We start from the raw sequence: 27,849 nt of genomic DNA, 5'->3' as shown, positions 1-27,849 counted from the left end.
ACATTTTCTTCAGCTTTATAGGCCTACTATAAGCATACAACAAAATGACTCTTGAAATGTTACTGAGATGAAAACTTTTTGTTAAAATATTTACAAACAACAAATTTGTGTACTGTAATTAATGCAACTAAAATGCTAAATTTTAATATCATATCTGAAATTACAGTTTCTACCTCAGCAATGAAATAAGTTTTATTGGCTCCCATCTAGTGGAGAAAATTTATATTGTATTTGTTGCATTATTATAATTATTATTATCAGCCTGTATTATCTTGTAATATTATTAAATCTGTCTATGTACATCTTGGTATTCACATTTTTGTTTGTTCTTCCTGGCCAAATTGCTCAAGAGCAAAATACATGCAATCGTTCAGTAATATGGATGTACAAACAGTAGTGAAAGTTATAACAATTTAATAATATATATGTAAACCAGATGTAGTGGTGAGGAAGGTCATCAATACATTTATATCATGTTACTATATATAAACTGAAAGAGATACAGCATACTGTTTAAATGACATAACATTGCTTGTGATCAAGCATGTTCAAAAAGTGCCTATGGATGTATTTGACAATGAACTGTACATTGATATGACTCTAAAAATGTAAAAAGAGTATCCTCCGGTCTTGTTTCCCTTTTTTCAAACAATTTAGGCTATACTAGGCATTTCTAAACAATATTCGCAATTATTTTAAACCAGTTTAGGCTATAAAGCCAGTTCAAACAGAGGCCTGTTGCATAAACTGTTTAGACTAAAAGTCAGTCATCTAATTTTTTTCTTCAAGATTGGTCATAACTTTTATAATTCAGTAATGAAAAGGTAGATTGATTTTATTTGTAAAGGAAAAGTAAGACCGATTAGGCCTGACAACTGCTAGTTGGTCACACTAGTTCTCAAGACACAGACTTAACATGGTGGCTAGGTTTATGCTGACCCCTGGTGTCCAATCAGAGTAACTACAATGAACATGCAAGAGGATGACGGTTAGTCAATTTCACTTCGAGGTCAGAAGTTATTGCATTTTAATTCCAGTTAGAAAAGTATCAGAAACATAAATACATGGTTTAAAGCCTACATTTTGTCAATAATGCACTGTGATTCTTTATTACACTGTGTACAAATATTTTTATTATAAAGAAAACAAAAAACAAACTGTGGCCCACTCTAATCTTTGTTCGAGTATGACTCCTAACCCTAAGGTTGTGGGTTCAAGTCTCAGGCCAGCGATACCAAAACTGAGGTGCCCTTGAGCAAGGCACTGAACCCCCAACTGTTCCCCTGATGCCGCAGCATAAATGGCTGCTCTCTGCTCCAGTTGTGTGTTTACAGGCAGTGTTGGGGAGTAACTAGTTACATGTAACGGCATTACGTAATTTAATTACAAAATTATTGTAACTGTAATTAGTTACAGTTACTAAGAAAAAATGAGTAATTAAATTACAGTTACTTATGAAATTTTTTACGATTACAAAGGGGATTACATTTGAATATTTACACACATCCACATACAGATTTAACTGATTTCTTTCCCAAATTGCACTGACTATTATGAGACATACCGCCCTAATAATTTTCGGGATGCGGAAATACAGTCTGGTTCGTAGAATCCAGTCATAAAAACGGAATGGCTAACGCGGACGGAACATCCCACATTTTGGATGACTAAATCAAAAGTAGGTCAGTACACTTGAATCAAAACATGACATCGACTAGTGTCTGTGAATATTAAGCCCCAAAAATGCGATATATGACTTGCACATTCTGCGTGTCTGTGGAAATCAGGCGCGGACTGGACACCGGGAGAACCGGGACAATTCCCGATGGCCTGGCAGCCGATTTTGCCCCACTATTTAATATAATTATTGTATAATTGCCTGCCGAATGTACTAAAGCGATCATTTGCGAATCCGCAATTTGATAATTAAATCTCTAATAAGTCATGAATTGTAAGCCATGACTCGCGCGCTCTCCGCGCCTCCGCCAAACGGTTTGGATCAGGCTCAGAGTAATCAATGCGAGAGAGAGAGAGAGAATAGAGTGGAGTGGAGTGCTGGAGCAAAGAAGCAGAACTACTGTTCAGGGTTTCAGGTCAGTTTAATCTGTAAAGATGCTTTTTTGTCTTTATTTTTTATTTAATTAATCAAGCAGCAGCACGTTGCTCATCAGTCATCACTCAAAATACTATATAAAGGACATCATTATTATCTGTTGTAATGTTACAGTAGTAATTTAGCTGAAAAATAATCAGATTTTTTTTTATAGGTTTAGGGGGAGCTACGATAGACAACAACACAACCCTTACGAAAATTAACATTTTAATATTTAACTATAAATCCAGAGAAAATGGTTACTATTGTTTAACTGTGATAACCAAAAATGTAAAATTATTTTACAAATGTATTTATTTAAAAATAAATACAAATCCATTTGCAAAAAAAAAAAAGGTTATTTTACTTTTATATAGGCTAATAAAAGCATGGTAATTTTTTGTAAGGGAAAAACATGACTCGTGTACAGTATTAGGATTTTTCTATAAAGATATTGTGGTATTGTAGAGTATTGTATTGTAAAGTATAGTTTTGTTCAATCTTGAGTATTAAAGTCACGAGAGAGATGGATAACGGGGCAAAATAAAGAGACTGAAGAGAAAAATGGAAGTGAAGGTGCAGTTCAGGAGAGAACTTTTAATTATTTTGCATGTCCCCAAATTAAAGATTTAAACCTTTTTTATGTCAGGTCCATACAAAAAATAGTTTTGTTCATGAATTTGTTTGTATGAGTTTGAATTTTCCACTCTGAATTTTTTTCCCAGTCCGCCCCTCCTGTAAATTAATGGCAAAGACATTGTTTTATTTACTACACATGCCTACTGAAGCTCGCAGTGTTTTCAACCTCTGCTGCCTCAATATAGGAGTACACGAGCACATAAACATAATTTCTAGAAATGCTTTGTGTCACTTCATGTGCATTTTACTTATTTTGAGAAAACTATCATCATATACGGAGACAGCAGTTTCAAAAAACCACCAATGTTTAGGAGTTTATTACACAGAATACATCACATGCTTATTAGATAACTGTATTTAAGTTGATGTATATGCTTTTATTTATTATTCTTTAATTTTCACAAATTTAGAAAAGTAATCAAAAAGTACTCAAAAGTAATTAGTTACATTACTTTAATAAAGTAATTGAAAAAGTTACACTACTATTACATTTTAAACAGGGTAACTTGTAATCTGTAACCTATTACATTTCCAAAGTAACCTTCCCAACACTGTTTACAGGGTACGTGCACTTTGGATGGGTTAAATGCAGAGCATCAGTTCTGAGTATGGGTTACCATTCTTGGCTGTATGTCATGTTCCTTTCACTTTTTTTCACATTCAAACGGGAACCCTAAGCAGAATAATATTGTTGTGCCCCCTCCTTCAAAAAAAACAACAAAAAAAAAAACAAAAGAAGAAGAAGAAAACCTACCATAAGTGCTCGAAAATAGACCTTTAATAAGATATAAAAGTAAATAGATAAATTGTATTTAAATCATATTATTTATAAATTAGCCCACAATTGTAGCTCTAGACAGTTATCTATGGCTATGATTTTATTAATACAGTTTATAGTCTCAAGCATTCAGAAATCCCACAAAATAAAATTAAGCAGTTTTACTACGATAAAACCATGGTTAATTTAGGTAAGGGTTGTAATGTCCACATGTTTTTGTTGAAGACATTAAAAAGGCTGTAGCATTTCTATAGCAAAATGGTGGCCAAAAATGCAAAATTGGTGCCCTTTGCAGGTATTTGTAATAATGCAAATTGTTTATTTTGTATTAAATTATATTTTAACAGTGTTATTCAATAAAACCTTATGAATATTATTACTTAAACAATCAGTATTCCATCTTTGTTTGTATATATAATACATTTTTAAGTCATGAAAACTAGAATATTAAGTCAGATGCGTTGTTAGTGGTGGTGAAATTATTACACTTACTAACGTCAACAACAGTCTGAAAATGATGCACGGGCTTCATCTTGGGCTTTTTTCTTTTCCATTTATCTGCGCCGGACTGCGCTAATGTTAATGTTTCGATTTCTATTTTTATTTCCCTACATGCAGAGTAGCCTACGCAGTTTGCGCAAGGGGGCACCATCCCAGTTGGTGTACACTTTTCTTACAGTCATAAAAACAAATGTAAACTGTTCATCTAGGAGTCAACTATAATGCACAACTTTTAAATTTTTTATATTTCTCAAAATATACTGTACATCATTTGTAAATTATGCTACTTTTTCAAAGCCGAATGGGCTCAAACGCAAATGTAAAGCTCAATAGCATTTGAAGAGAACGATTTACAGTCATAAAAACAACTCTAATATGTTTATTTCAGTATCAACTACAATGCACACCTTATAATGTACAAACCTGATTCCAAAAAAGTTGGGACACTGTACAAATTGTAAGTAAAAATGGATAGGAATAATTTACAAATCTCATAAACTTATTTTTTATTCATAATAGAATATAGATAACATATCAAATGTTGAAAGTGAGACATTTTGAAATGTCATGCCAAATATTGGATTTCATGAGAGCTACACATTCTAAAAAAGTTGGGACAGGTAGCAATAAGAGGCCGGAATAGTTAAATGTACATATAAGGAACAGCTGGAGGACCAATTTGCAACTTATTAGGTCAATCAGCAACATGATTGGGTATAAAAGTGTCACAGTGTCTGGGTTGTGTTCCCTGGGTTTCCACTAGGTGTCCTCAGTTCCCACGGAGTTTATCATATTATCACTTCCTGTCTCCTTATTTGGTCACCTTCCTCCTTGTTTAGTTAATTGATTGTTCCCCACCTGTCTCCTGTTTCCCCATTATCCTTTTGTGTATTTATACCTGGTCTGTCTGAGTCTTTGTCACGGAGTCCTTGTTGTATGTGAGATACAGTTCATAGTCTGCTCTTTCCGTGTGTTCTTGTTTTGTGTTCGTGTTATTGGATTTTCTGGTTTGGACCCTGCCTGGACTGTTTACCCCTTTGGATTTGCCCTTTAAATAAATCTCATACCTGCATTTGGATCTCTCCTCGTTTCTTGTATCAACGTACATGACAGAAGGACTCCGTCACCTTGAGATCCAGCGGTATGACGATTTACGCTTCTTCCCCAGCCACCGAGCGGGAGAGAAGCATTCAATTTGAGGGAACCCGCCTGGTCGTGTTTCGCGGGACCAGGGGAGGGCGCCGAGGAGGAGGTGGGCGAGAGGAAGCCCAGCATCGCTCTCCACTATGGCCACCCTTTGACTCTGGGCTCACGTGGGAGGGACCAGAGCCGCCATCTCACCAGGGTAGAAGGAGAAAGCCAGCGACACTGCCCATGATGACCGCGGGTCCAGCACCACAGCACAAGATGGCCGCCAACCCAGCGCCGCTGCGGTGCATGGCCAGCAACCCCGCACCACGGGGCAAGATGGAAGCCAGCCTCACACCACAGTGCAAGATGGCTGCCAGCTCAGCACCAACGCCCAAGATGGCCGCTGACACCTTTCTCGAGTACTTCGAGATATTATCAAGGATCCTAGAGGTTCCCAAGACGGTTCACGTCATGGCTGCTGAGTCAGCGCCTCAGCACAAGATGGCCGCCAGCCCAGCGCCACAGCACAAAATGGCCGCCAGCCCAGAGCCACAGCACAAGATGGCCACCAGCCCAGCGCCACAGCACAAGATGGCCGCTAGCTTAGAGCCACAGCACAAGATGGCCGCCAGCCCAGCGCCACAGCACAAGATGGCCGACTCAACGCCTGAGTTTACGGACAAGGTGCCACCGACTCGCCATCATAGAGGGCGGAGGAGGAGGAGACAGGCGCCTACCGTTCCTCAAAGCCTGGAGAACGTTCCCGAGCGGACCGCTGCCGTCCAGGAGGATGTTCCCGAGCGGGCCGCTGCCGTCCAGGAGGCCGAGGTGGTTCCGGAGGGCGAGGCGGTGCTCAACGCTGTTCCGGAGGCCGAGGCGGTGCCAGATGCCGAGGCGGTGACCGATGCTGTTCCGGAGGCCGAGGCGGTGACCAATGCTGTTCCGGAGGCCGAGGCGGTGACCAATGCTGTTCCGGAGGCCGAGGCGGTGACCAATGCTGTTCCGGAGGCCGAGGCGGTGACCGATGCTGTTCCGGAGGCCGAGGCGGTAACCGATGCCGAGGCGGTGCCCGATGCCGTTCCGGAGGCCGAGGCCGTTCCGGAGGCCGAGGCATCTCACGTCTCCACAGGCAGTCCAAATTCGAGTCAGGTGTTCATGGACCCTCCTGAGTCAGGGTTAGTCACCGTCGACCATCTAGAGTCAGGGCTAGTTCCTGTGGACCTTCCAGAGTCGAGTCAGGTGCCAGTTGACCCTCCAGAGTCGAGTCAGGTGCCAGTTGACCCTCCAGAGTCGAGTCAGGTGCCAGTTGACCCTCCAGAGTCGAGTCAGGTGCCAGTTGACCCTCCAGAGTCGAGTCAGGTGCCAGTTGACCCTCCAGAGTCGAGTCAGGTGCCAGTTGACCCTCCAGAGTCGAGTCAGGTGCCAGTTGACCCTCCAGAGTCGAGTCAGGTGCCAGTTGACCCTCCAGAGTCGAGTCAGGTGCCAGTGGACCCTCCAGAGTCGAGTCAGGTCCCAGTGGACCCTCCAGAGTCGAGTCAGGTCCCAGTGGACCCTCCAGAGTCGAGTCAGGTCCCAGTGGACTCTCCAGAGTCTGGGCCAGTCACCGACGACCTTCCAGAGTCTGGGCCAGTCACCGGGGACCTTCCAGAGTCTGGGCCAGCCACCGGGGACCTTCCAGAGTCAGGGCCAGTCACCGGGGACCTTCCAGAGTCAGGGCCAGTCACCGGGGACCTTCCAGAGTCAGGGCCAGTCACCGGGGACCTTCCAGAGTCAGGGCCAGTCACCGGGGACCTTCCAGAGACAAGGCGGGTCACCGTTGAACGTTCAGAGTCAAGTCAAGTCACTGGGTGGGCTGCTGCTCGGCCCTGTTGGACTCCGGCATCGACCACGAGGACATGGTGGTCTTCTGCTCCGCCCTGGGGGGCTCTCGCTCGGACTACACGGTTGTGGTGGTCTTCCGCTCCGCCCTGGGGGGCTTCATGTTGTTGTTTTTGTTTTTTGTTTTATGTGTTCACTTCTGTCCCTGTTCCCCTCTGTTAGTCTGGCCCTCTATCCCTCCCCCTGAGCCTCCACCTGTCCGCCTCCCTCCTGGTCTCTGTTTTGTGTCTGTCTTGGAGCGTCTGGGAGCCGCTCCATAGAGGGGGGGTACTGTCACAGTGTCTGGGTTGTGTTCCCTGGGTTTCCACTAGGTGTCCTCAGTTCCCACGGAGTTTATCATATTATCACTTCCTGTCTCCTTATTTGGTCACCTTCCTCCTTGTTTAGTTAATTGATTGTTCCCCACCTGTCTCCTGTTTCCCCATTATCCTTTTGTGTATTTAAAACTGGCCTGAGTCTTTGTCACGGAGTCCTTGTTGTATGTGAGATACAGTTCATAGTCTGCTCTTTCCGTGTGTTCTTGTTTTGTGTTCGTGTTATTGGATTTTCTGGTTTGGACCCTGCCTGGACTGTTTACCCCTTTGGATTTGCCCTTTAAATAAATCTCATACCTGCATTTGGATCTCTCCTCGTTTCTTGTATCAACGTACGTGACAAAAAGAGCCTCTCAGTGTGGCAGTGTCTCTCAGAAGTCAAGATGGGCAGAGGATCACCAATTCCCCAATTCTGCAGCAAAAACATAGTGGAGCAATATCAGAAAGGAGTTTCTCAGAGAAAATTTGCAAAAAGTTTGAAGTTATCATCATCTGCAGTGCATAATGACATCCAAAGATTCAGAAAATCTGGAACATAGGGCACTCATTTGGCCAGCAGCAGCCCTGTTTATATGTTAATATTAATATTAAACGAAAGTTTTATTTATTTCATTTTGTTTTATTTATTTATATATTTTTGTGCACCTGGGACAGTACACCCCCCCCCCCCCCCCCCCCCCCCAACCACCTTTTTTGCAGTTTGGTCGTATAACACAAAAGGGCGATTTACTTCTTCTGATGTGTTTATGTCCTGAATCGAGCCAAAGACTGTAGAAATCGAGCTCAACAGTAGGTGGCGTGTAATTTCCTCATCTATTTCAAAAACTAATTAGGCCTAAAATATAAAATGGTTTTGGAATTTAAACAAGAGCAGAATTGTTCACCCAAAAATTTACATTTTGTCATAGTTTATTTAAATCAGTTTGACTCTTCACAAATTTGGGACTAAGTATATCCTACTTTCTGTTTTTCATGTTCTTTAATATACAAGCCTAAGATGTTGGCAACTTAGCTTGTGTTCTGAGAAATTGAAAATACAGCAATATTAGTAGGTTATCAAACACAACATTACTCTGTCCTCAGAGCAGAGCCAGAGAGGATCTGTTAAGCAGGTTCAGACATTTATTTTAGCCCGATTTTGGCACAATCTGCATGACATAGGATGTTGTGGGGATTCGTAACAATAAACAAAATTGATCACAAATAGTCTCACAATCAGAGGTGGGTAGTAACGAGTTACATTTACTTCGTTACATTTACTTGAGTAATATTTTGGGGTAACTAATACTTTTCGGAGTATATTTAAAGATGGGTACTTACTTGAGTAATTTTTTGGGGAAAAATCTGTACTTTTACTTCGTTACTGTGGGCGACGCTCCTCTCGTTACTTTATCTTAATGCAATAAATGTTATAAATGCTTCAGGTTATTCCAAACGCGCCGTCTACTTTTCTCTGGGCAATGAGCGATGCCCATTCGCGAATGATTCATTCTTTTGAGTCAATTCTGTTCAAAGGCTTGATCAAACCAATTGGCAAACGAGTGAATTGGTTCATGAATCAGTTTGAATGAGTCGTTCAGTTCCCTGCCGCACGCGCTGAGCATCTCTGAAGCGGTTCACTCAGAGTTGTAACGTTTAAGAACAGAAAGAGCGTTGAAAACGTGGCTGGAACTGCACTGAATTGAAAGCAAATCTGCAAAGGATATTATTTGCTAGCGATGGAGATCCTTATTAGATGAACACCGCGTGTGCTGTCTACTGTTCAACAGGTAATAACTCGGGCTACATTCGATTACAGTACACGATACCACTGTGACATTAGTTTGTTGTACGTGTGTGGCTTATAACAGAGGGGAGTGAGGTTGAATGCAGCTTCCAAAAGACAAAAAATAGCCGATTAAGATTTTATTAATTTTAATACAATCACACCGGTGCAAGTACGTTCAACAAGTCATATCAGCTGCTAAATTTAGATCTGTGATCGCTTGCTGGCGCTGACCCAGAGATAGATGTGTTTTTGCAGCACTGCGCATTATAACCAATCACACACGATTCTGTTGAGCTTATTAAAGCATTGGCCAATCAGAGGCGTTCAGATGAGTCATCGCTGAAATACTGGTGCTTCCTTCACTCGCTCCTGACTGGAGACCTCTTTCTGGCGAATTCTCTCGTCAGAAACAACAAAGTGCAGATGTGTGTACGAATCTATAATTAAGATATCGATTTCACAGTGTTAACAGTTTCAGTGATTTTAATGGGAGTTTCTGAGAGTGATTGAAATCTAGACTGTCAGTGAAAATGATCTTTAGTAATGTAAATGTTATTTGCTCTCTTTCTGAACAATGAAAGATTAGTAGCAATATTTATATCACAATAACTTTCAATGTTAAATTCACATTTAATATAAAGTCAGTTGTATAAAAAATATGTTATGGCATGACACCTATATCTGTTACTTAAGTAAACAGACAGGGTTTTATAATAAATTACATAAATTGGAGGCTGATGAAATATATACATTTATACACGCACACATACATTACATACATTTTATCTATATATCTAAATAAAAATAGGCTCAGTATATATGACCCAAAGTAACTAGTAACTACTTGAGTAGATTTTTTTATCCGATACTCTTTTACTCTTACTCAAGTAACTATTCAAGACTAGTACTTTTACTTTTACTTGAGTAAATATTTCTAGAATTACTTTTACTTTTACTTGAGTACAGTTTTTGGGTAGTCTACCCACCTCTGCTCACAATACAGAGAAAGGGGATGAATAAAAAATGAGAGCGTAAAAAAGATTTAAAAAACAATTTGTATTCAATTTGTTAATTTCTATATTTGTCCTTTAATATCCTAAGACTGCTGAACAGGTGGCAGAAACCACCAACAGACTAGTAAAAAATCCTATTGCATATCTTTCCAAACCTGTTTGACATTTTGGACTACCTGTAGCTTGTTTATTGAAGATGCAGGACAACCCCATAGCAGTGCATTACAATAGTCCAGTATAGAGGTCATGAATGCATGAACTAGCTTTTCTGCAGCAGAAACAGGTAACATGTTTCGTAGCTTAATTGGCAATGTTTCGAAGATGGAAAAATGCTGTTTTTGTAACGGGGAAATATGCTTTTCAAAAGACAAGTTACTGTAATATAACACCCAGATTTTTGAGTGTAGAGAAAGTAACAGTACATCCTTCTAATTGCAAATTGTAGTCTATGAGATTCTGTGTACTGTGTAGTCCAATAAGTAATGTTTCTATCTTATCCAAATTTAATAGGAGAAAATTATTGGTCATCCAATCTTAAATTTTTTTTAACACACTCTGTATAATTTAGAAGTTTCATCATGGTCTCGTTTAGATAAATAGTTAAGTATCATCAGCATAACAATGAAAACTAATCCTGTATTTTCTAATAATATTACCAAGGGGCAACATGTATATTGAAAATAGCAGAGGACTTAGGACAGATCCTTGTGACACTCCATACTTTACTATTGATAAATGAGATGACTCCCTATTTAAATAAACAAAGTTGTAGCAACTAGACATGTAGGATCTAAACCATCTTAGAGCCTGCCTTGAATAGCTGTATAGTTTTGCAAACAGTCTATGAGTATGTCATGATTTATGGTGTCGAACGCTGCACTAAGATCAAGTAAATCTAACAATGAGATGCAGCCTTGGTCTGATGCAAGAAGCAGGTCATTTGTAGTGGAATTTCTGTGCTATGGCATTGCCTGAACCTAACTGAAATTCTTCATACAGATAATTTTTTTGCAGAAAGGAGCACATTTGAGCAGACACAACTTTAAAAAGAATTTTAGACATAAATGGAAGATTTAAAAAAAGTGTCTACTAAATGTGATGCATGACCTTGCAAAGTTACTTCCATTAATCTTGAAAACAGGTTAAGATAAATGTGTGCCCCCTAAAAACACAAGTGCTCTGCAATGCTCGCAAGGTGATTTTGATGGTTATAACATCCTTAAAAATAAATAAAATTAAAATAAAAAATAAGCAGCAAGGCTGCAGTTTCTATAAATGGTGACTCTTTGGTTCCAGTTTGTGCTAGCATTTCTCTCCAAACATCAGCAATGACATGTGTTTTATTGACTGCCATCTAGTGGAGACAAATCTACCTCATCATGTATAAAACTGTGTTTACTGTAGCTTCATGATTAATCCAGATGAGACTGCAGATATTAGTGTATCAAATCAGAACAAGCTTTTGATTGTTTGATTTTGTATTGCTATTATTATTATCAGGGGTTTAGATGACATATTGGTGTGAGAATGATCAGACAGTTTTATTTCATCTAATTTATTTTACATCAATAATTTCAGGTGCTGTTTTCTGAAATTAAGAAAAAAACAAACAAACAAAAATGTTAATTTACAAATGCTAAAGAGCATTCAAAAGATCAGGTAAGTAAGCAGGAGTGAATAAAAACATACGAACAATATAAAGAGCAACTTTGGGCAATTGTAATAAAAATGTACAGATATAATGACTGTGCAATTGCAATTGCAATTGCAATAGCCACTGAGTTTTATCCTGTTAACACATATCCTTGAAGCAAAAGACATCATGTTAAATACACTTAAAGAGATCAAGCATGTTCAAGAATAAAGTGGCTATGAAAGTATTTGACACAATTATAAAGAAATTCCAGCATCATCTGCAAAATGATGACAGTCAGTTCTGGCAAGAGAGGATCCTCACGTCTTGTAGAATCCCTTTTGATTCTGCTGGGGACTGAGACAGAGATAGACAGACAAACAAACATGATTTTAAGAACGATATATGTTCATATATTCAGTAACAACTAAATGTATTCGACACTTAAAATTGTACGTAAAAGTGATTGCATTAGTTAGCAAAATGTGTGATTGCTAAATATTTTTTTCAACCAACTTATATGAAGTCAGTTCAAACAGATTTCCTATCACAGTAACCACAATAAACATGTCAGCTGAAATGTGTCCAAATATTGGATATATATCTTGACAGTATATCTGTAGTTTATCATTTAAAACAGTGTTGTGTGATATGTTTTATTCCTGAAACCGGTGTATTTGTGCTAAATAAATAAAAAATTAAAAGTAAGTTGAGTACCAATGACTTATATATATATATATATATATATATATATATATATGGCTTAAATACATCTTTGGGCAACATGTTATTTTGAAAGCAGCATATCTGACAACCACCAAACTCACTTATTGCAGCAGCAGAATTTGGTTTTGCGTCGTCTGTACATCATCATCTGTTAAGAGGAATGAAAGAAAATCTATAAGGTATTTGATTTTAACCGTTCAGACACTTAACAAATGACATCCTAGTGTGCTGAGCTGAATAAAACCACTATCAAAGTGAACATTAACCTGTCTGTGTCTGCGAATGCATATAATGATGATCACAAGGAGCAAGATGAAGCCCACCACTCCACCGCTGATGGCAACACAAAGCCAGATGTCCACGGGAGCTTTCACTGTAAAACATTTCATTGACAGCAGAAGTGTCACACACTTTTTATTGCACATGTATCAATCTTTCCCTCTTTCTTTCACTTCTCTTACCAATCCTTAATGAAAGCACAGCAGATGTCAGCTTCGTCCCATTTCCCAAGAGTTCACATGTCCATTTCCCGCCGTCCTTCAATTTCACTTCAGGGATGGACAGAAAAGTTGGATGAGGAGACTTGAGACTGGAAACAAAGGAGCAAGACGAGCAGCTCCATTTCACCTCGAGGTCAGGGCTATGTTGACGTCCTAGTGTGCATGTCAGATTCACAGTTTGGCCTTCAAATACTCGAGGTCCTCCAGAAGAGGAAACTAACAGGAGAAATTTAGAGAGTTTAGATTAAATAAGGCAAGATATATTTGCACTGTAAGTGCAATACGAAAAGTGTCAAAAACAAACATTCTCTGTTTCAAGAGTTAATGCACATCAATCCTTTATTCCAAAGTTACTCATAATTTAATGGAATAACATTTAATAATACTCTGAGGTGACACCCGTTATATTAATAACCTAATAAAATCTTTGTTTTATATAGGATAGTGGTATTTAATTTTTTTTTTACTAGTTTTTCTAGTACACCTGGTGGGAGAGCTTGGTTTGTCATTAAATTTTAACAGATTACAAGAACAAAACTTTAATGCATGTAGGAGTTATTGTCCCTGCATATAATAAAATATTTGATTATAAAAAATAAAATAAAAAGTCCCCCACTCTAATATGTTTTCATGACTGAAACAACAACAGAAAGCAATGTAGATGTTGTGGGGAAAACTACTAAAGCTTAACAGTACTAAACCACATGATATTACATGTGAGAGATCCATTCAGTGAATACTGCTAGGAGGCCACGGAACAGCATGAGTACCAGTGTAACAAACATTTTGTAGGCTACTTGTTGCAAAACATAGCACGCTATTGTGAAGACTACATTATTATATAAGTTCTGTCACACTACTGACTGAAAGTAGCTTAGTTAGTAGTTTGGTCATTAGTTACTAAACCCTCAAGACTTGTCATTTCACTTACCCTTCAGAACCTCCAGCTTGACTCTGCTGCTAAGGGTCTTGGTCTTAATTTTTAGATTGCATGTGTAAACCCCCCTGACGTTCTCTGATACAGGCAGATTACCAATGGATAGATCCTGGTCTTTCAACTTTCTTTCCTCAGCCTTGACCGTATTATTTGCGCCCTGTGGGATGCGCCAACTGACCACTGGATCCAATCTGAGGTCCAGGAGAGATTGTGTTGACTTTGCGCCGCTGAGAGGAGTGAAGCTCCAGCTGCCACTCCTGAGGCCAGATTCTTTCAAGATCGACCAGGGAATGTTAGAAGACAAGGAACAAGGAATGTCAACTGTAGCGGACGAGAACGGGGACGAGGTATAAACAGTACTTGTAACATTGGAGAACTCTGGAGGAAAATAAACAAAAATAAAGAAAACATTATTATTACAATTATTATTATTGTTGTATATAATTATTATAATTTTTTGTATTTCTTTATGATTTATTTATATTATAGAAGAGATATCTAAATTGAGTTAATTCAATCTAACTTTGTCACTTTTAAAAAAATGATATTCATTTGAACTATTTAATAAAGTAGTCTAGCCTATATAAATTGCAGCAATTATGTTAGCATATTATATATTTATATTTAGGCTGGGGTTATAATTGGGAGAGTGCTCTCTCATTAATCCACTACATCCCTTCTTCTGCTTATAGATCCTGACTGGACTCATAGATTACACTCTTAAAAATAAAAGGTGCTTCACGATGCCATAGAAGAACCTTTTTATCTGAACGGTTCTATAAAAAACTGTTAACATCTGAAGAATCTTTCTTTTTCCCAAAAGGTTCTCTGTGGTGAAAGAAGGTTCTTCAGATTATAAAAAGGTAAGAAAGTGACTGAATGATTCTTTGTGGAACCAAAAATTGTTCTTCTATGGCATTGCTGTGAAGAACCTTTTTAGCTCCTTCATTTTTAGAGTGTATCTGTCTTGTGTATGTAAACCTATATTCTTTATTGTTTCGAGAATGAGCAAACTCAAGTAAATTGATAGATATACTGTGTGTGTGTGTGTTTGTGTGTGTGTGTGTGTGTGTGTGTGTGTGAGAGAGAGAGAGAGAGAGAGAGAGAGAAAGAGAGAGAGAGAGAGAGTTTATTAATACAATAGTCTCACCTATTACAAAAACAGTTGTTTTTGCTTCAGTTTCTCTCTTATCATACACCAACTTGCACGTCCAAACACCACTATGACACCTAGACACATCACTGATGGTAACTGTCTTTGTGTTATATTGGCTTAGAACACAACCTGAGTTTTGAGGTGGAATCCATGTTACTTTGGGTGTAAGTGGACTATAGTCTATTTGACATTGCAGAGTCAGAGGTTCACCAGCCACCACAGCCGGCACTTTGGGTATAGTGACTGAAACAGAGAAGAAGAAAAATGTTGAAAGGTGTAATATAATAATGTAAGAAGAATCTCCTCATGTAACGTGTAAAGTTAATAGCCTACAAAATGTCAATAATTTCAAAGTTTGTGTGTGTAACTGATTATATAGTGTGTATGTAACTGGAGTAACCGATTTATTTCATACTGCCAAAAATGGTGTACAGAATTTAGTTTAATATAATTCTAGTGGTCATATTACACATGCTTAATTCATTCATTCATGTGTGTAATATATGGAGAAAGATGAATAGTTGAAATTAATAGATAAAGGTGGGATGCATTATTTTTATTTATTTAATTGCAGCTCGGATGAATGAGAAAGGGGAGGAATTTCCTTCTGTGTTCACATGCTAAAACAAGCTCAACAGTACGCGTAGTGTCATTTCCACATATTTGAATAATGTATTAGAATTAAAAAAAAAATTAATCTGTGTTTTTTTTTAATTAAATTTAACACTTAACATGATAGGTCAGCCCTACAAAATTCCCTTTTCATTTATTCAAACTACTCTTCTTTCACTCTTTCTTCTATGGAACATAGAAAGATACTTTGAAATATTTTTTATGTTTTTTTTTCTTTCTCTTTTCCCATACAGTGAAACTCAATGGGTTCCAATGCTGTTTTTGGACCTTCACCTTTAGACTTTCACTGTATAGACAAAAACATTCTTTAAAATATATTCTTATTATTTGATTAAATAATTTGTCTTTTTTCTACTACTTGTTTCTCAAACACACACTCTTTCTTACCATTGTACAGTTTGTAGGTCTTTTCTGAAGTTTGTGTCAAAAAATGTTGCACACAGCGCCAAATTTCATAATCTGAATATTGTACTGGTGAGATTTGGAGAGAGAAATCTGACAACAGTTCAGCATGTGTCTTCATTTCTTTCGCTACAAAAGAAAAACGTACATATGCGGTTATATCAAACATGAAAGCCTGATTATTACTGTAGAGTGAAAATACATGAACTCAAAAACATTCATCTCACCCCTTTGGATCCCACTCTGAGGATTCTTCATGATAGTTGGGGTACTTTCTGACCCACGGTACCAGTTCACATAAATATTATTTTCATTTCCTTCTAACTTCACTCTCTGTAGGGTAACAGTCCCTCCTATTTGAGCATAAATTACGATGGGTTTTTCTGATGAAAGAGGAACAGATTGGACATAAAAAAGAATGCTTATACAGACTGCATTTCACACCCTTCGTCATATAACAACTATCAAGATATTTGCGACTTACCTTGTGCATCAAGAAATCCAACAAACAGTGATATGAGTATCCAACACAACATCATTCTGTCCTCAGGGCAGAGCCAGAGAAGATGAAGGATGATCTGTAAGACATAGCCATAGAGAAATGCATCACAAAGATCATAACAATATAGAGGAAGGAAGGGGCTTGTGGTGGGCTCAGATTCTTTTTTTTTTCTTGAGTGATTGAGAAAAACAGTCATAGGATAGTGAGGGGGAGACAGAAGCTTTGTGGTGGGCTATGGGTTACAGACATAAAGGAAGACGAGTGTCAGTGAAGAAACATGAAAGATCAACAGCTAGAAAGACAGCGAGAAAAAAACGCAGGGAGGTGTGTCTGTGGTGGGCTGAGATTGTACCGGGAGTAGATTCTTATCCCTCTCGTTTTCACCTCTTCACCTCCTCCTCCATAACACCCCCTCTCTTCCTCCCTTGTTCCACGAAAGGCGGATCTCTCCACGCTTACACACAGAAGAAAGAACACCACATGGCGCTGCTGGTGGTGTGGCTGTGCTTGGAGTGCGGTGTGTGTTATGCCTGCTCCATCTGATCTTGCCTTTTTCTCTTTTTGTGTAATTTGTTTTTTTTTCATACAAATCTCACTCTTTACTTCTTTTGAAGAGATTGACACTTCAATCAAAAAAAAAATGCAGACACCTAATTTATTTGTGACAATGTTTTATACAGAATATATGCAGTATCATTGCGACTACACTCTGTTAGCCGTTTTATTTGTTTATTTGGTAACACTTTAGAATAATGGTCCATTAGTTAATGTTAGTTAAATACTTTAGTTAACATGACCTAAGCAAAAACAATCATTCTACAGCATTTATTAATCTTAGTTGATTATTATTATGAATTTCAACATTTCCTAATGCATTATTCAAATCAAAAGTTGTGCTCATTAACATTAGTTAATGCACTGTGAATTAGCACTAACTAACAATGAATAACTCTATTTTCATTAACTAACATTAAAAAAGATTAATAAATACAGTAATAAGTGTAATATTGTTCATTGTTTGTTCATGTTAATTAATGAATTAATTAACATTAACTAATGGACCATTATTCTAAAGTGTTATCGTTTATTTTTATGTTAATTTACAGTTTTCTTCACAAGTCGCTTTGGATAAATCATCTGCCAAATGCATAAATAAATGGAAATTATGGAAACTCAAACATAAATGCACACTTAGGAAAATCATTGGAAATAATCAAAAATAGGCAAATAATCATATACAGGCAATATTCCTCCACTTCCAATTTAAACAATTTGTGATTTTGGTGTAATTTTATTTTATTATTATTAAAAAAAATGTTTTTTTGCCTGTCCACCACTGAGAACCACTAATGAAAACGTGGCTCAATATTTATAGGACAAATAATTGAATTTATATGTAAAATAAAACAAGATAAAGCTATGTTGTTCTACGCGCACTATATTGACGAATAAAGCAGCACTTTCTTGTGACAAATGTGTTTTCTTATAGTAAATAAGTTTAATAAATATAAATTCTTCAGCATAATTTGCAGCAGTAAAGCATGCAAAAGTATACTGCATAGAGCAGTTTGTGACTTTCTGTTCATGCCAGTTTAGTACTAAAAATCCCAAAACATATAATCCACAATAATGCGCAATTAGCTATAGGGAATATACATTCATATTTAGTGGGGTGCTAAATATTCACATGGGCCTCATAGTACAGGCTATTCATGCATCTATGATTTGGCTGAATTTAAAGTGGTGAATTTCAATGTGAAAAAGTGCCATTTTCAGACACATTCTGTTATCAGCGGCTAAATTAAATCAGCATCACCCAATGAGCAATGGTTGACTCCCGGGAATGTAAGCCGCTTTGGATAAAAACGCCTGCTAAATGAATAAATGCAAATGTAAAAACATTAGTTGAGACATACATTTATATAGTTTCAGTCACTTTTATGTGAGGTCAAATTTTTTATTTTTTTTTGCTCAGATTTAGAATTAAAATTTGCCTTGATTATGCTGCTTTTTACATTTAAAAAAAATGTCTAATGGGAAAATTGTAACCTTGTGAGTTTTAAGTTTTAAGTCTCCAGTGGAGCACAGAAATGTGTGAGAAATGAGGGAAAGGTTTGTGAAGATTGAGAAACAGAAACAGAGGAAGGAGACGCACGCAAAGACACACAAACGATAGATGAAGAGATAAAGACAGCCAGAGACTGCACCTGAACAAGTAACCCAGAAAGACAGATGATCAGAGCTGTGGTCAGGATGGAGGTTAAACAGCAAACAGACACACAGAGATGGAGGAGAAGGGAGGGGAACCAAAGACCAAAAACTGCAATTTCTGAATGCCTGACAAAACATTTAGAAAAAAAGGAATGGACTTAATGGATTAAGCCTGTTGATTTTCATTAATGTGTGCTTTTTTAATGAATCTTAGAGATTACGACACATTTTTCTGATGGAATTCCAAGCTATTTTAATGGACAGTTTTTATTTAAAACTAAACACAGTGGAACTATAAGCATTGATACTAATATCCTTTATATGATTAATTGTTCATGTTATAATAGAGCGGAAGACGGTCCTTCTGTTCATTTTCACAGCCGCATCGCATACAGTAGCAGAATATACTTCTGTTTTACATCCGTACATTTGATGTCTGTTGTGTATTCGAAGGTTTTCATGTTTCTGTTTGAAACTTTGAAATTAACCTTTTTTTTAATCAATGTACAGCATATTGCTGTTTTTGAACAGGAAATATGTAAGTGCAAATTTGTCCATTAATTTCTACTGTATTCCAGACTTCATTCACAGTAAAAAAAAAATGCAGATTCATTAAAAAGAACATAAAAGGCTTTAAAAAATCAACACTAAAAAGGATTTTATTCCATATTCTAATCTTGAGAAGACATAAATATAGATTAAATGAAATCATCCATAATAAAAAATAATTAAAAAGAAGCCATGTGTAGATAACAGTGTATATTTAAATAAACATTTATGTGCAAATATACTCACCTTATGAGCAAACTTCTTTTTTGTTCCTCTTCAAAGTCGTGCAGCGGATGTGTTCACTTACAGGCCAAAATATTTCTATTTAACCTTCGTTGACGCCTCCCCTCCGTCTGATTGGCCTGAGAGGTAAAAGAAGACGTCCGGTTATTGACATGAGGCTGTTGAATTCATTTGTTTTATATAAAAAAAAATGTTTAACATTTTTTCCACTTCCATCTTGTCAAACGAGTTGTCAAATGTGTATGATAAACCATATTTTTTCTCCCTCCAAAATATTATATACTAATATAAAATTTTATAATACATTTAGAATAATACAGAAATGTATAGTCAGATCCATGTGGGAAAAGTTTAATCATGAAAAAAAAGGATTTGATAAAATAGATATTTTTTCTAAGTTTTCTCACAATACTTAAAATTTGACATCGCTGTGTTACACTTAAAACAAGATTTTGTTCCAAGTAGGTTTTTTCTGGTCTGCGCAACGAATGTGTTTGATTATCATATAAAGAATAACATTCTCTGATTTTACTTTTTTACTTTTATTTTATTTTTGAACTGCTAGGTTTTATGTAGTTTCATGTTTAGTTTGTCTGTCTGTGTGTTTTGTTTAGTTTGTTTGCCAAGTTATTGTATAATTGACTTTATCTGTATACAGTTTTTTTTAAATGTCAGTAATCATGAGCATTGCTGAGCTATTGATACGTTGTAATAATACTCTAATCTACTCCATTTAAAAACACTTTTTAATATGAATAAAATTCTTTATTAGTGCTGACACTCCAAGCCCAGCAGAATAAACATTTTCTTTCTATTCCTCTGGAGTTTTGTTTGTTATGTTTAGTTTTTTGAGTTGTTCCGTTGTCCTAACATTTGTGCATTCTTTCAATCTATTATTTGTTTAAAGATATTCAAAGAGATCCTTTATTCTAATATCAGCCTTCATCTGAATCCCCGAGTGCGTATACGGCCTGATCATATATGGGTGGAATGTTACAGCGTATAACAACTGCACTATGAACAGATCATTTTGTGTAATTTTGTAAGAACTCGAATTATTGTAACCTTTACAAACAATCTTATTTATTGCCAAATCAGCATAAAACACCACATCCAGACTTCAAAATGGATAACTGGATTTAAAAGAGAGTTCAAATAATATTCAAAAATGCCCAGTACTGTAAATTACAACAAAGATTTTCAAAATCTATATTATTTTTCAGAGCATTTAAAAAATGCGCAGAAAACAATATATTTTTTTAATATATAGGAGTTTAAATGCAACTTGTTTAGTGTAAATTCTTTGAATCCATCTATCATTCAATGCATACTTGTGTAATAAGATATTATGAGGCAAATAATGATTAAATGCATTAATATATAGATCGTACCTTTTAATGAAGCGATGTCATGGACAAGCTGATGATTATTGTATCTGATATTATTCAAATGCTTAACTCAACTCAACTTCCTCTTAAAAGCTCATATGTTAACTTTGCTGTTTTTTTAAACTTTAATTGTATGTTTCACTTCTGCTATAAGATTTGCTGATTTAAACCAATGCGGTTCCATAGAGGAACACAAATGAAATAAAGACTGAAATGAAAGCTTATGGAAGTAGTCAAAAAAGTCATTTTTAGTAAAAAGAGAAGCACTGATTTATCGTTTTATAAGTCTCATGATTGTTGTTGCATTTGTATTACAGAGGATAAGCGATTCACAAGTCTTCATACACACTTATCTAAACAAACTACACTCTTAAAAATGAAGATACTTCAGTCATTTGTTTGTGCTCGGCAAAGAACGCCATTCTTAACAAGAACCAACACTGTAAGGTTTATCTTCATTTTTTTGGCCATATTCTTTGGAAATTAAGAAACTACATCAGTTATGCAGGTTTAAGCACCAGTTCATTGATTTTGTCTGTTTTTTTATATAAGACCAGACATTCTCCAGTGGCATCAGTATTTAAAACAGTAACATATTTAAGGTTGAATAAAGCATCCTGCTGTAGAAGAATAAGTACGTTAAAGAAAAGCGCGAGAGAGCTACAGGTACTATAGAGCATATTTCAGCGCTGTAGGACAGGAGTGGTTTGCTAAGGGGAACCACATGAAGGTTGAAACAAACACGTTGCCTGCCTCACATCTGTGTCTGAGGTTTCACCCCTCTGTCATTCTCTCTTCCTGCCATGCTCTGTTCATCTTCTTCAAAAAATAAAGCACCTTTAGCTATACACAGTTCTTTATATCATTGTTGACCTCTATCTCTCTATTAATGTATCTATCTCTTTTCTCTCAGAGCTGAAAGGAAAGACCCATTTTAGAGGGATCCCTCATTACTCACATAGACTGAAAAGGTGTTGAGACACCAACATAATCATTACCGAAAGAGAGAAAGAAAAAAAGAAAGAAAGCAGGAAAAGTGGGCGATTTATTTCAATATGTCCCATACAGGTTTTCATTACGTGTTTCCCCTTCAGCAAGTCATTTCTTTGTGTTTTCGACTAAAGAACCGAAGACTGATATTGTCTTCGTCTCCCACACATGTAACTTGTGTCAAGGTATTTTTGGGGCGAACAATCTGCAGCTTTCTTCTTTGTCGCCATTTTATCTACAGTCTTTGTGTGGTCAGCTAAAATGAGTGAGAATTTTATGCATATATTGTAAGAGATTCACCATGGTTCTGTGACTAAGAGGGGATCCCTCTAACAGATCTGAATCGTCAGAAACTTTCAGTGATTCACACACATCTGCTTAGACTGTGGGCCGTCGGAAATGTTGAAGAAGTCTGAGGTGTGCAGACTGAGCACTGAAGAGGACTAAGACGGACGCCATTGCTTTTGGTTTTCTACAGTAATAGTTTCACATGGTAGACAAACTGTTTTGGAAAAGTGAATGGAAATTACATAGAAAGACAAATTGCATTGGTCTCTTTCGCTCTCGAGTTTTCAGTTAACCTCCTCCATTTAATGAAGTCCTGTAGGTTTGAAATGCAAGCATGGCTAAATGTCAGTGGAAAGAGATGTCGAGAGAATGAGAGATTACTGACATCTGGCCTGATGCTTACGAAAATGGGTATTTTTAGATGAATTTACAGATTGGATCATATTTTAGACCTCAAAATTCGACCTCCTCACCGTACAGACCGCGATTCTGTTCCATTACGTAATAGTTTTCATGTCATTGTATTGCATTTTCTGCTGAAGTCTGCAGATCATTGATATTATTACTGAAGTATTTTCAGAGAAATGCTTATAAAAAGGTCACCCTCATTTTCAGGAATCTGCCATCTGCTGTGTCATTTCCTATATTTATGTGATCTTGTTTTCATTCTCACGTGGAGTTTTTTTCTCTGAATGCAGAGTAGCTAAACATTAAAAATACGATTTTTATAATTAACATTTGGATATGATGATGGTTGTTTACTATACTGAGCTGAACAAATCACTAGACATCCTGAGTGTGTCAAACTGAGACACATGCATTCAGAAACGTACTAACTAGAACTTGTTGAATGCCTCACCCATTACAGTAGTCCCAGACCACCCATAAAGCCACATGCTAATTTCTTTCTAATGAATTGCATGTTCTGTTCCATAATAAGACTAAGGGTCAGGTAGGAAAACCCTCTGACAAAACGTGTGGTATGTGTGTGTGAGACAAAGCTGAAGTGAAAGGATGAGAAATAGAGAAAAATGTCTATATGACACACTGTGAAAGAGGGAATCCTGCTCTCATTTTGAAAATCACCCCCTCCTTCAAAACAGCAGCACACAAAGACCAGAAAAAAACACAGGTGCACTCTGTTTTCAGACTTGTTAAAGTCACTGTTTCACAATATGTGTCAAGTACTGCATTAATGACAATAAAGGGTCACCCATTTTCTGTTAAAACACACTTATAATATTTCTTACATGCAGTGATGCAGAATCTGTGAAACACGCGTTCTGTGCTTGACAATGCAATAAATTCTGCTTTTCGTTTTCTCACTTGGTTTGCTGTTTATATCGGATTCTCTTGATTTCAAGACAATTGCTGGCTTATTTTTCCTCATTTACAGTCAGAAGAGGATGTTTTTTGCCTGACAGAATTCTCAGACGATCAAGAGACCATGCTGTTGTCCTGTGACTTTATTTAGGAGTACAAAAAATACTGTTAGGACTTTCATTTGATAACACAAAATAACAAAAATTTCAGCTACTGAAATAACAAAGAAGGCATTAATTCAAAGTTGTGTAAATTTGAACTAAATTAATACTCTAAACATGTTACACCCATGTTCCACATCTTCCTTCTTCTTTCCTTAATTTTTTAGTGTAAACATCTAACGACCGTCACGTTAATGTAGGACTGCTGCTATATTAAAGATTATTGTACATGTATGGCTGCATATACACGTCATTCAAACTTCTTACATAATTTGACATAAATGCATTTATGCACCATTGAACTTTTTGCATATTTTTATCTGTATGTATGTATTTGGCTTATGGCTTATTGTATATAATTTTTTACAACATGCTGTAATTTCTGTTCCTGCGCATACGGATAATCCTAATTTTAATGTATTACAGTTACAATGTATTAGCATAATTTTATGTCATCAGTCATATAGGCAGAAAAACATGATAGTAAATGATCTCGAAGATGACCAAACAATTCCTTGCGTGAGTCTTGTGCATAATTACCCATTGTAAGGTATTTGGTATACGCAAGGTGTATCTAAACATCTGAGATTACATTTCATGATTGCGCTCATTAAATCATTTTGATCCAGATTTTTTATTAATATTATTATTATTATTATTATTATGTCAGTGTATGTCTAGAAGCATTTTGTGTCTGACCTACAAGTGTTTTTTTGAGCCGTTCCACATCTACCATCTGCTGAATTAGAGAGCAAACGGCTAGAGACATAATCCGCTGTTATAATCTTTTGTTTTACACTTTCATCATTAATACTGCTTTATCTACAGTAACTAAAAACATAAGATGAGGAACACTTTATTTTAAGATGATGATAAAACCCTCATTACATATACATGCTATAGTAAATTATGCATAATTACCTCAAGCCAAACCTCAACCCTAACTCTATATAGTAAGTATATGTAGTTAATTAATGTTACTCAGTACTTGCTTGTGTAAAAACATTGTAATAATGTCACCTAAATATAAAATGTAACCCAAGGTGATGATTAAAAACATATATTAATGGCTTCACTGTGTGGCGTTAACTGCAGCTGAGATTAAAAAGTGATGACTTGCATGTTTATGTTTTATCCTTTTTTTAAATGGTCTTTCATGACATGACAGAACGAGACAATTGTGTCTACTACATGTTTCTCTGAACACTACTTGTTCAAAACACTGTATTTTAGTTGTTGCTTGGTCAGTAGACTTCTGTAAAGTTAGTCCATATCCAGACATTTGCGATTACAATAGTATACGCTGATGAATAGAATGCCTACATGACATCTTCAGCATGATTGCATGTTTAATTCACTTGTGTTACAATGTTGGACTCCTGAAAAAAAAAAACTTAAATTAATGTGCTTGCGAAGTATCTCTTCCATGATTTGTTAGTGATTTTTCAACAGAAGACAGCGATGTCTGACAATGACGCACGGTTGTTGTTTTTCATCGGGCATCCGTTTGTATTTCTATTCTACCTTATTTTTCCGAATGCATTTAAACACTTAAGCCAAACATATGAAAATCATTGGATTAGATAACAAAATATTACATTAAATTGCATTAATGTTTTTTCAATAGATCTATTTTCAACTATCTGATGAGTTATATTAAATAATAATATAATAGATTTACTGTTCAAATGAAGAATAGAAGTATTTAAATGCTTTTAGGTTGTCAGACGAGTTAATGTGATAAGCTACACCTGTGGTTTCATCTGCTAAGACACCTGTGTAACCTTAAAGGGAAATTTCTTCATGCAGCCTCTCAATAGCATTTTAAAGCCAGGGTATACATTTTGCAGACAAATCAACATAGACTACATTCGAGTACATTTTATCAGGTTCTTGCATCCCCTGGGAATGAATCCTATAACCTTGCCATCGCTAACACTGTTTTAGCAATAGGAATCAGAAAAGATAAGGGCAAAGCTCTAGCAGTATTTTGTTCGCATATGCCACTTGCGTTTATATTCTGATGTTATATTTGTTATTATATCTAATGCAATGACATTAGTTTTTTTTTTTACATTAGACTTTTGTTCCCAATGTATAGAAAAAGAATTGGGATAAACTGCTATTAATATGGATGGATGCTGTCTGTTAAAATATATAATTAATTGCTGTTTTGCGCATAAGTTGTCCTCAGTTTTTGTTTCCTGTACAGACAGTATCAAACTAATGATAGAGAAATATCGGCATTCAGTACCTGCAATTTATTTTTCAATTTAGGCCAATTCATCATGCAAAAAATTGTACATAAAAATACTTATAATATGAAAGTAAAATCATCTAATTTTGTGAATTATGTTTTATGTAGGTTAATAAAATTGCTGCTTGTTTACGTTACTTACGTAAATGTTATGGTATCTCAGGAACCTCATATGAATTGAATTCAATGTCGCAAATGCAAAAAGGCATTTACAAAAAGTATCCAATTTGACTGATCCACTGTAATCGTGTAAACGTTTAATGTATCACAGAGCTGTTAAAACTTCAAAAATATTCTGCTTGTCACAGAAAACTACACTAAAATTGAACAGTACATACAGTCTTTGAATTAAACTTCATTTAGTTTTCAAGGGTCTATCTCGTTTACAACAAATCATTTTAAATATTCAATTAACGGTCCACATTGAGGCCTTGGCCTACAGACCAGATAGATTTAAACACAATAATAAAACATCTAATAGGCTGTATGGTAATATTATGCATTAAGAGGGCTAACAATAAGAGTAATAAATCATAATCTACAAACACTTATTACCAAACGCAAAAACATTATAAGGAGACAATTTCGCATTAACATATCTTAAAAGCAATCCCAAATATTTAAATGTAAAGAAAATATACCAGTAGACCTAAAAATCTCCTTTCCAATGGTTATTTATTTTATTAGCAATTAAACTTTTTATCATTCAATACCATTATTACTACAAACAGCACATCAGAAACGTCAGTTCGGCATCTGAAACAGATGGTCGAAACTTCACAATACAATGGAGTATTAAAAATGTATATAGGACCATATGATTATACTGATCAAAACAAGCTGTTTGTTACCATCACACAAACTTACAAACACATCGATGTTTTATAGCTCACTATTTGTGTCAGACATTTAGATGTAGACAAAACACTTTACAGAACACTATATGAGAAATCAACGACTTTCAGTTTGGCCAATAATGAAAAGCAGTATGGTTTGTGTTTGTCATAATAACAGAACAATACTTACAGTTGTGATGTGATGAGAAGAGTGTGTGTTCTGTTCAGGGTCTCAGAGCTACACTGACATTTTCTTCCAAACACACACTGTCACACACACACAAGACAGGAAACTGTAACGTGATTTGCGTAGCTCTGCGCTCATGTGTTTGTGGTATCGTATGTCTTTTTTTTAACTCTTACAGTTAAGTACTATTTACTTCTATATCCTATCAGTGTCACACATGATTTATCACATAACAGCCTTCCGTCTGCATCAGATAGCCTTTGTTTTTACTCTGTCAATTAAGTATCCACTTCTATAGCCTATCAGTATCACACATGATTTATCAGACTAACGGCCTTCCGTCTGCATCAGATGGCTTTTCTTAAAGCTCCTTCCTCTTGCATTAAAGGGGTGATATGATGCAATTTAAATTTTTCCTTTCTCTTTGGAGTGCTTCAAGCTCTTGGTGTATAAAGAAGATCTGCAAAGTTGCAAAGACTAAAATCTCAAATCCAATAGATATTCTTTATAAAAAAGTTAAGGCTCGTCCAAACCCCCCTAAAACGGCTCGTCCTAGCACACCCCTACATCTCTACATCACGATGTGGGAAGATTTGCATACTGTGACGAGGGGTGGGGACGAGAGCCGTGGGAATGAGCGAGGCCGGTGGAGTGATTGGAAATGAACGACACCTGTGACACTCACCAGTTTTGAGTCCCACGGAGGAGATTGAAAGGATACAAAAGAGGAGCGACGACAGTGAAGGACGAGAAAGGACCAGGCCTGGATTTTATTTTGTGTTTGGTTTTTTTTTGTGCGCAACACATACATTT

General features: G+C 36.5%; 1 protein-coding gene across 2 annotated transcripts; it reads right to left on the bottom strand.

The window, feature by feature from the left end:
- Window positions 1-522: 522 nt before the first annotated feature.
- On the bottom strand, window positions 523-27,111 carry cd4-1 (CD4-1 molecule). 2 transcript variants are annotated; one of them, XR_009437600.1, is made up of 12 exons: window positions 27,040-27,111; window positions 19,610-19,725; window positions 16,586-16,679; window positions 16,329-16,484; window positions 16,087-16,230; window positions 15,061-15,309; window positions 13,905-14,288; window positions 12,935-13,189; window positions 12,740-12,846; window positions 12,575-12,621; window positions 11,973-12,104; window positions 523-552 (listed from the first exon to the last, which is right to left on the bottom strand). XR_009437600.1 is itself a non-coding variant. In XM_059567035.1 (11 exons), the coding sequence occupies exons 3-11, from the start codon at window positions 16,638-16,640 to the stop codon at window positions 12,068-12,070; spliced, it is 1,434 nt and encodes a 477-aa protein (XP_059423018.1). In that variant the 5' UTR covers window positions 16,641-16,679; window positions 19,610-19,725; window positions 27,040-27,111; the 3' UTR covers window positions 11,963-12,067. The 2 variants fall into 2 exon arrangements, 1 of the variants encoding a protein (XP_059423018.1); XM_059567035.1 differs by lacking the exon at window positions 523-552 and having other exon boundaries at window positions 11,963-12,104.
- Between the last annotated feature and the right edge of the window lie 738 nt (window positions 27,112-27,849).

The sequence above is a fragment of the Carassius carassius genome, chromosome 15 (assembly GCF_963082965.1).
Source record: "Carassius carassius chromosome 15, fCarCar2.1, whole genome shotgun sequence".
NCBI classification, from domain to species: domain Eukaryota; kingdom Metazoa; phylum Chordata; class Actinopteri; order Cypriniformes; family Cyprinidae; genus Carassius; species Carassius carassius.
The sequence above is the reverse complement of the archived record's forward strand: the minus strand, read 5'-3'. Positions and strand labels throughout refer to the sequence as shown.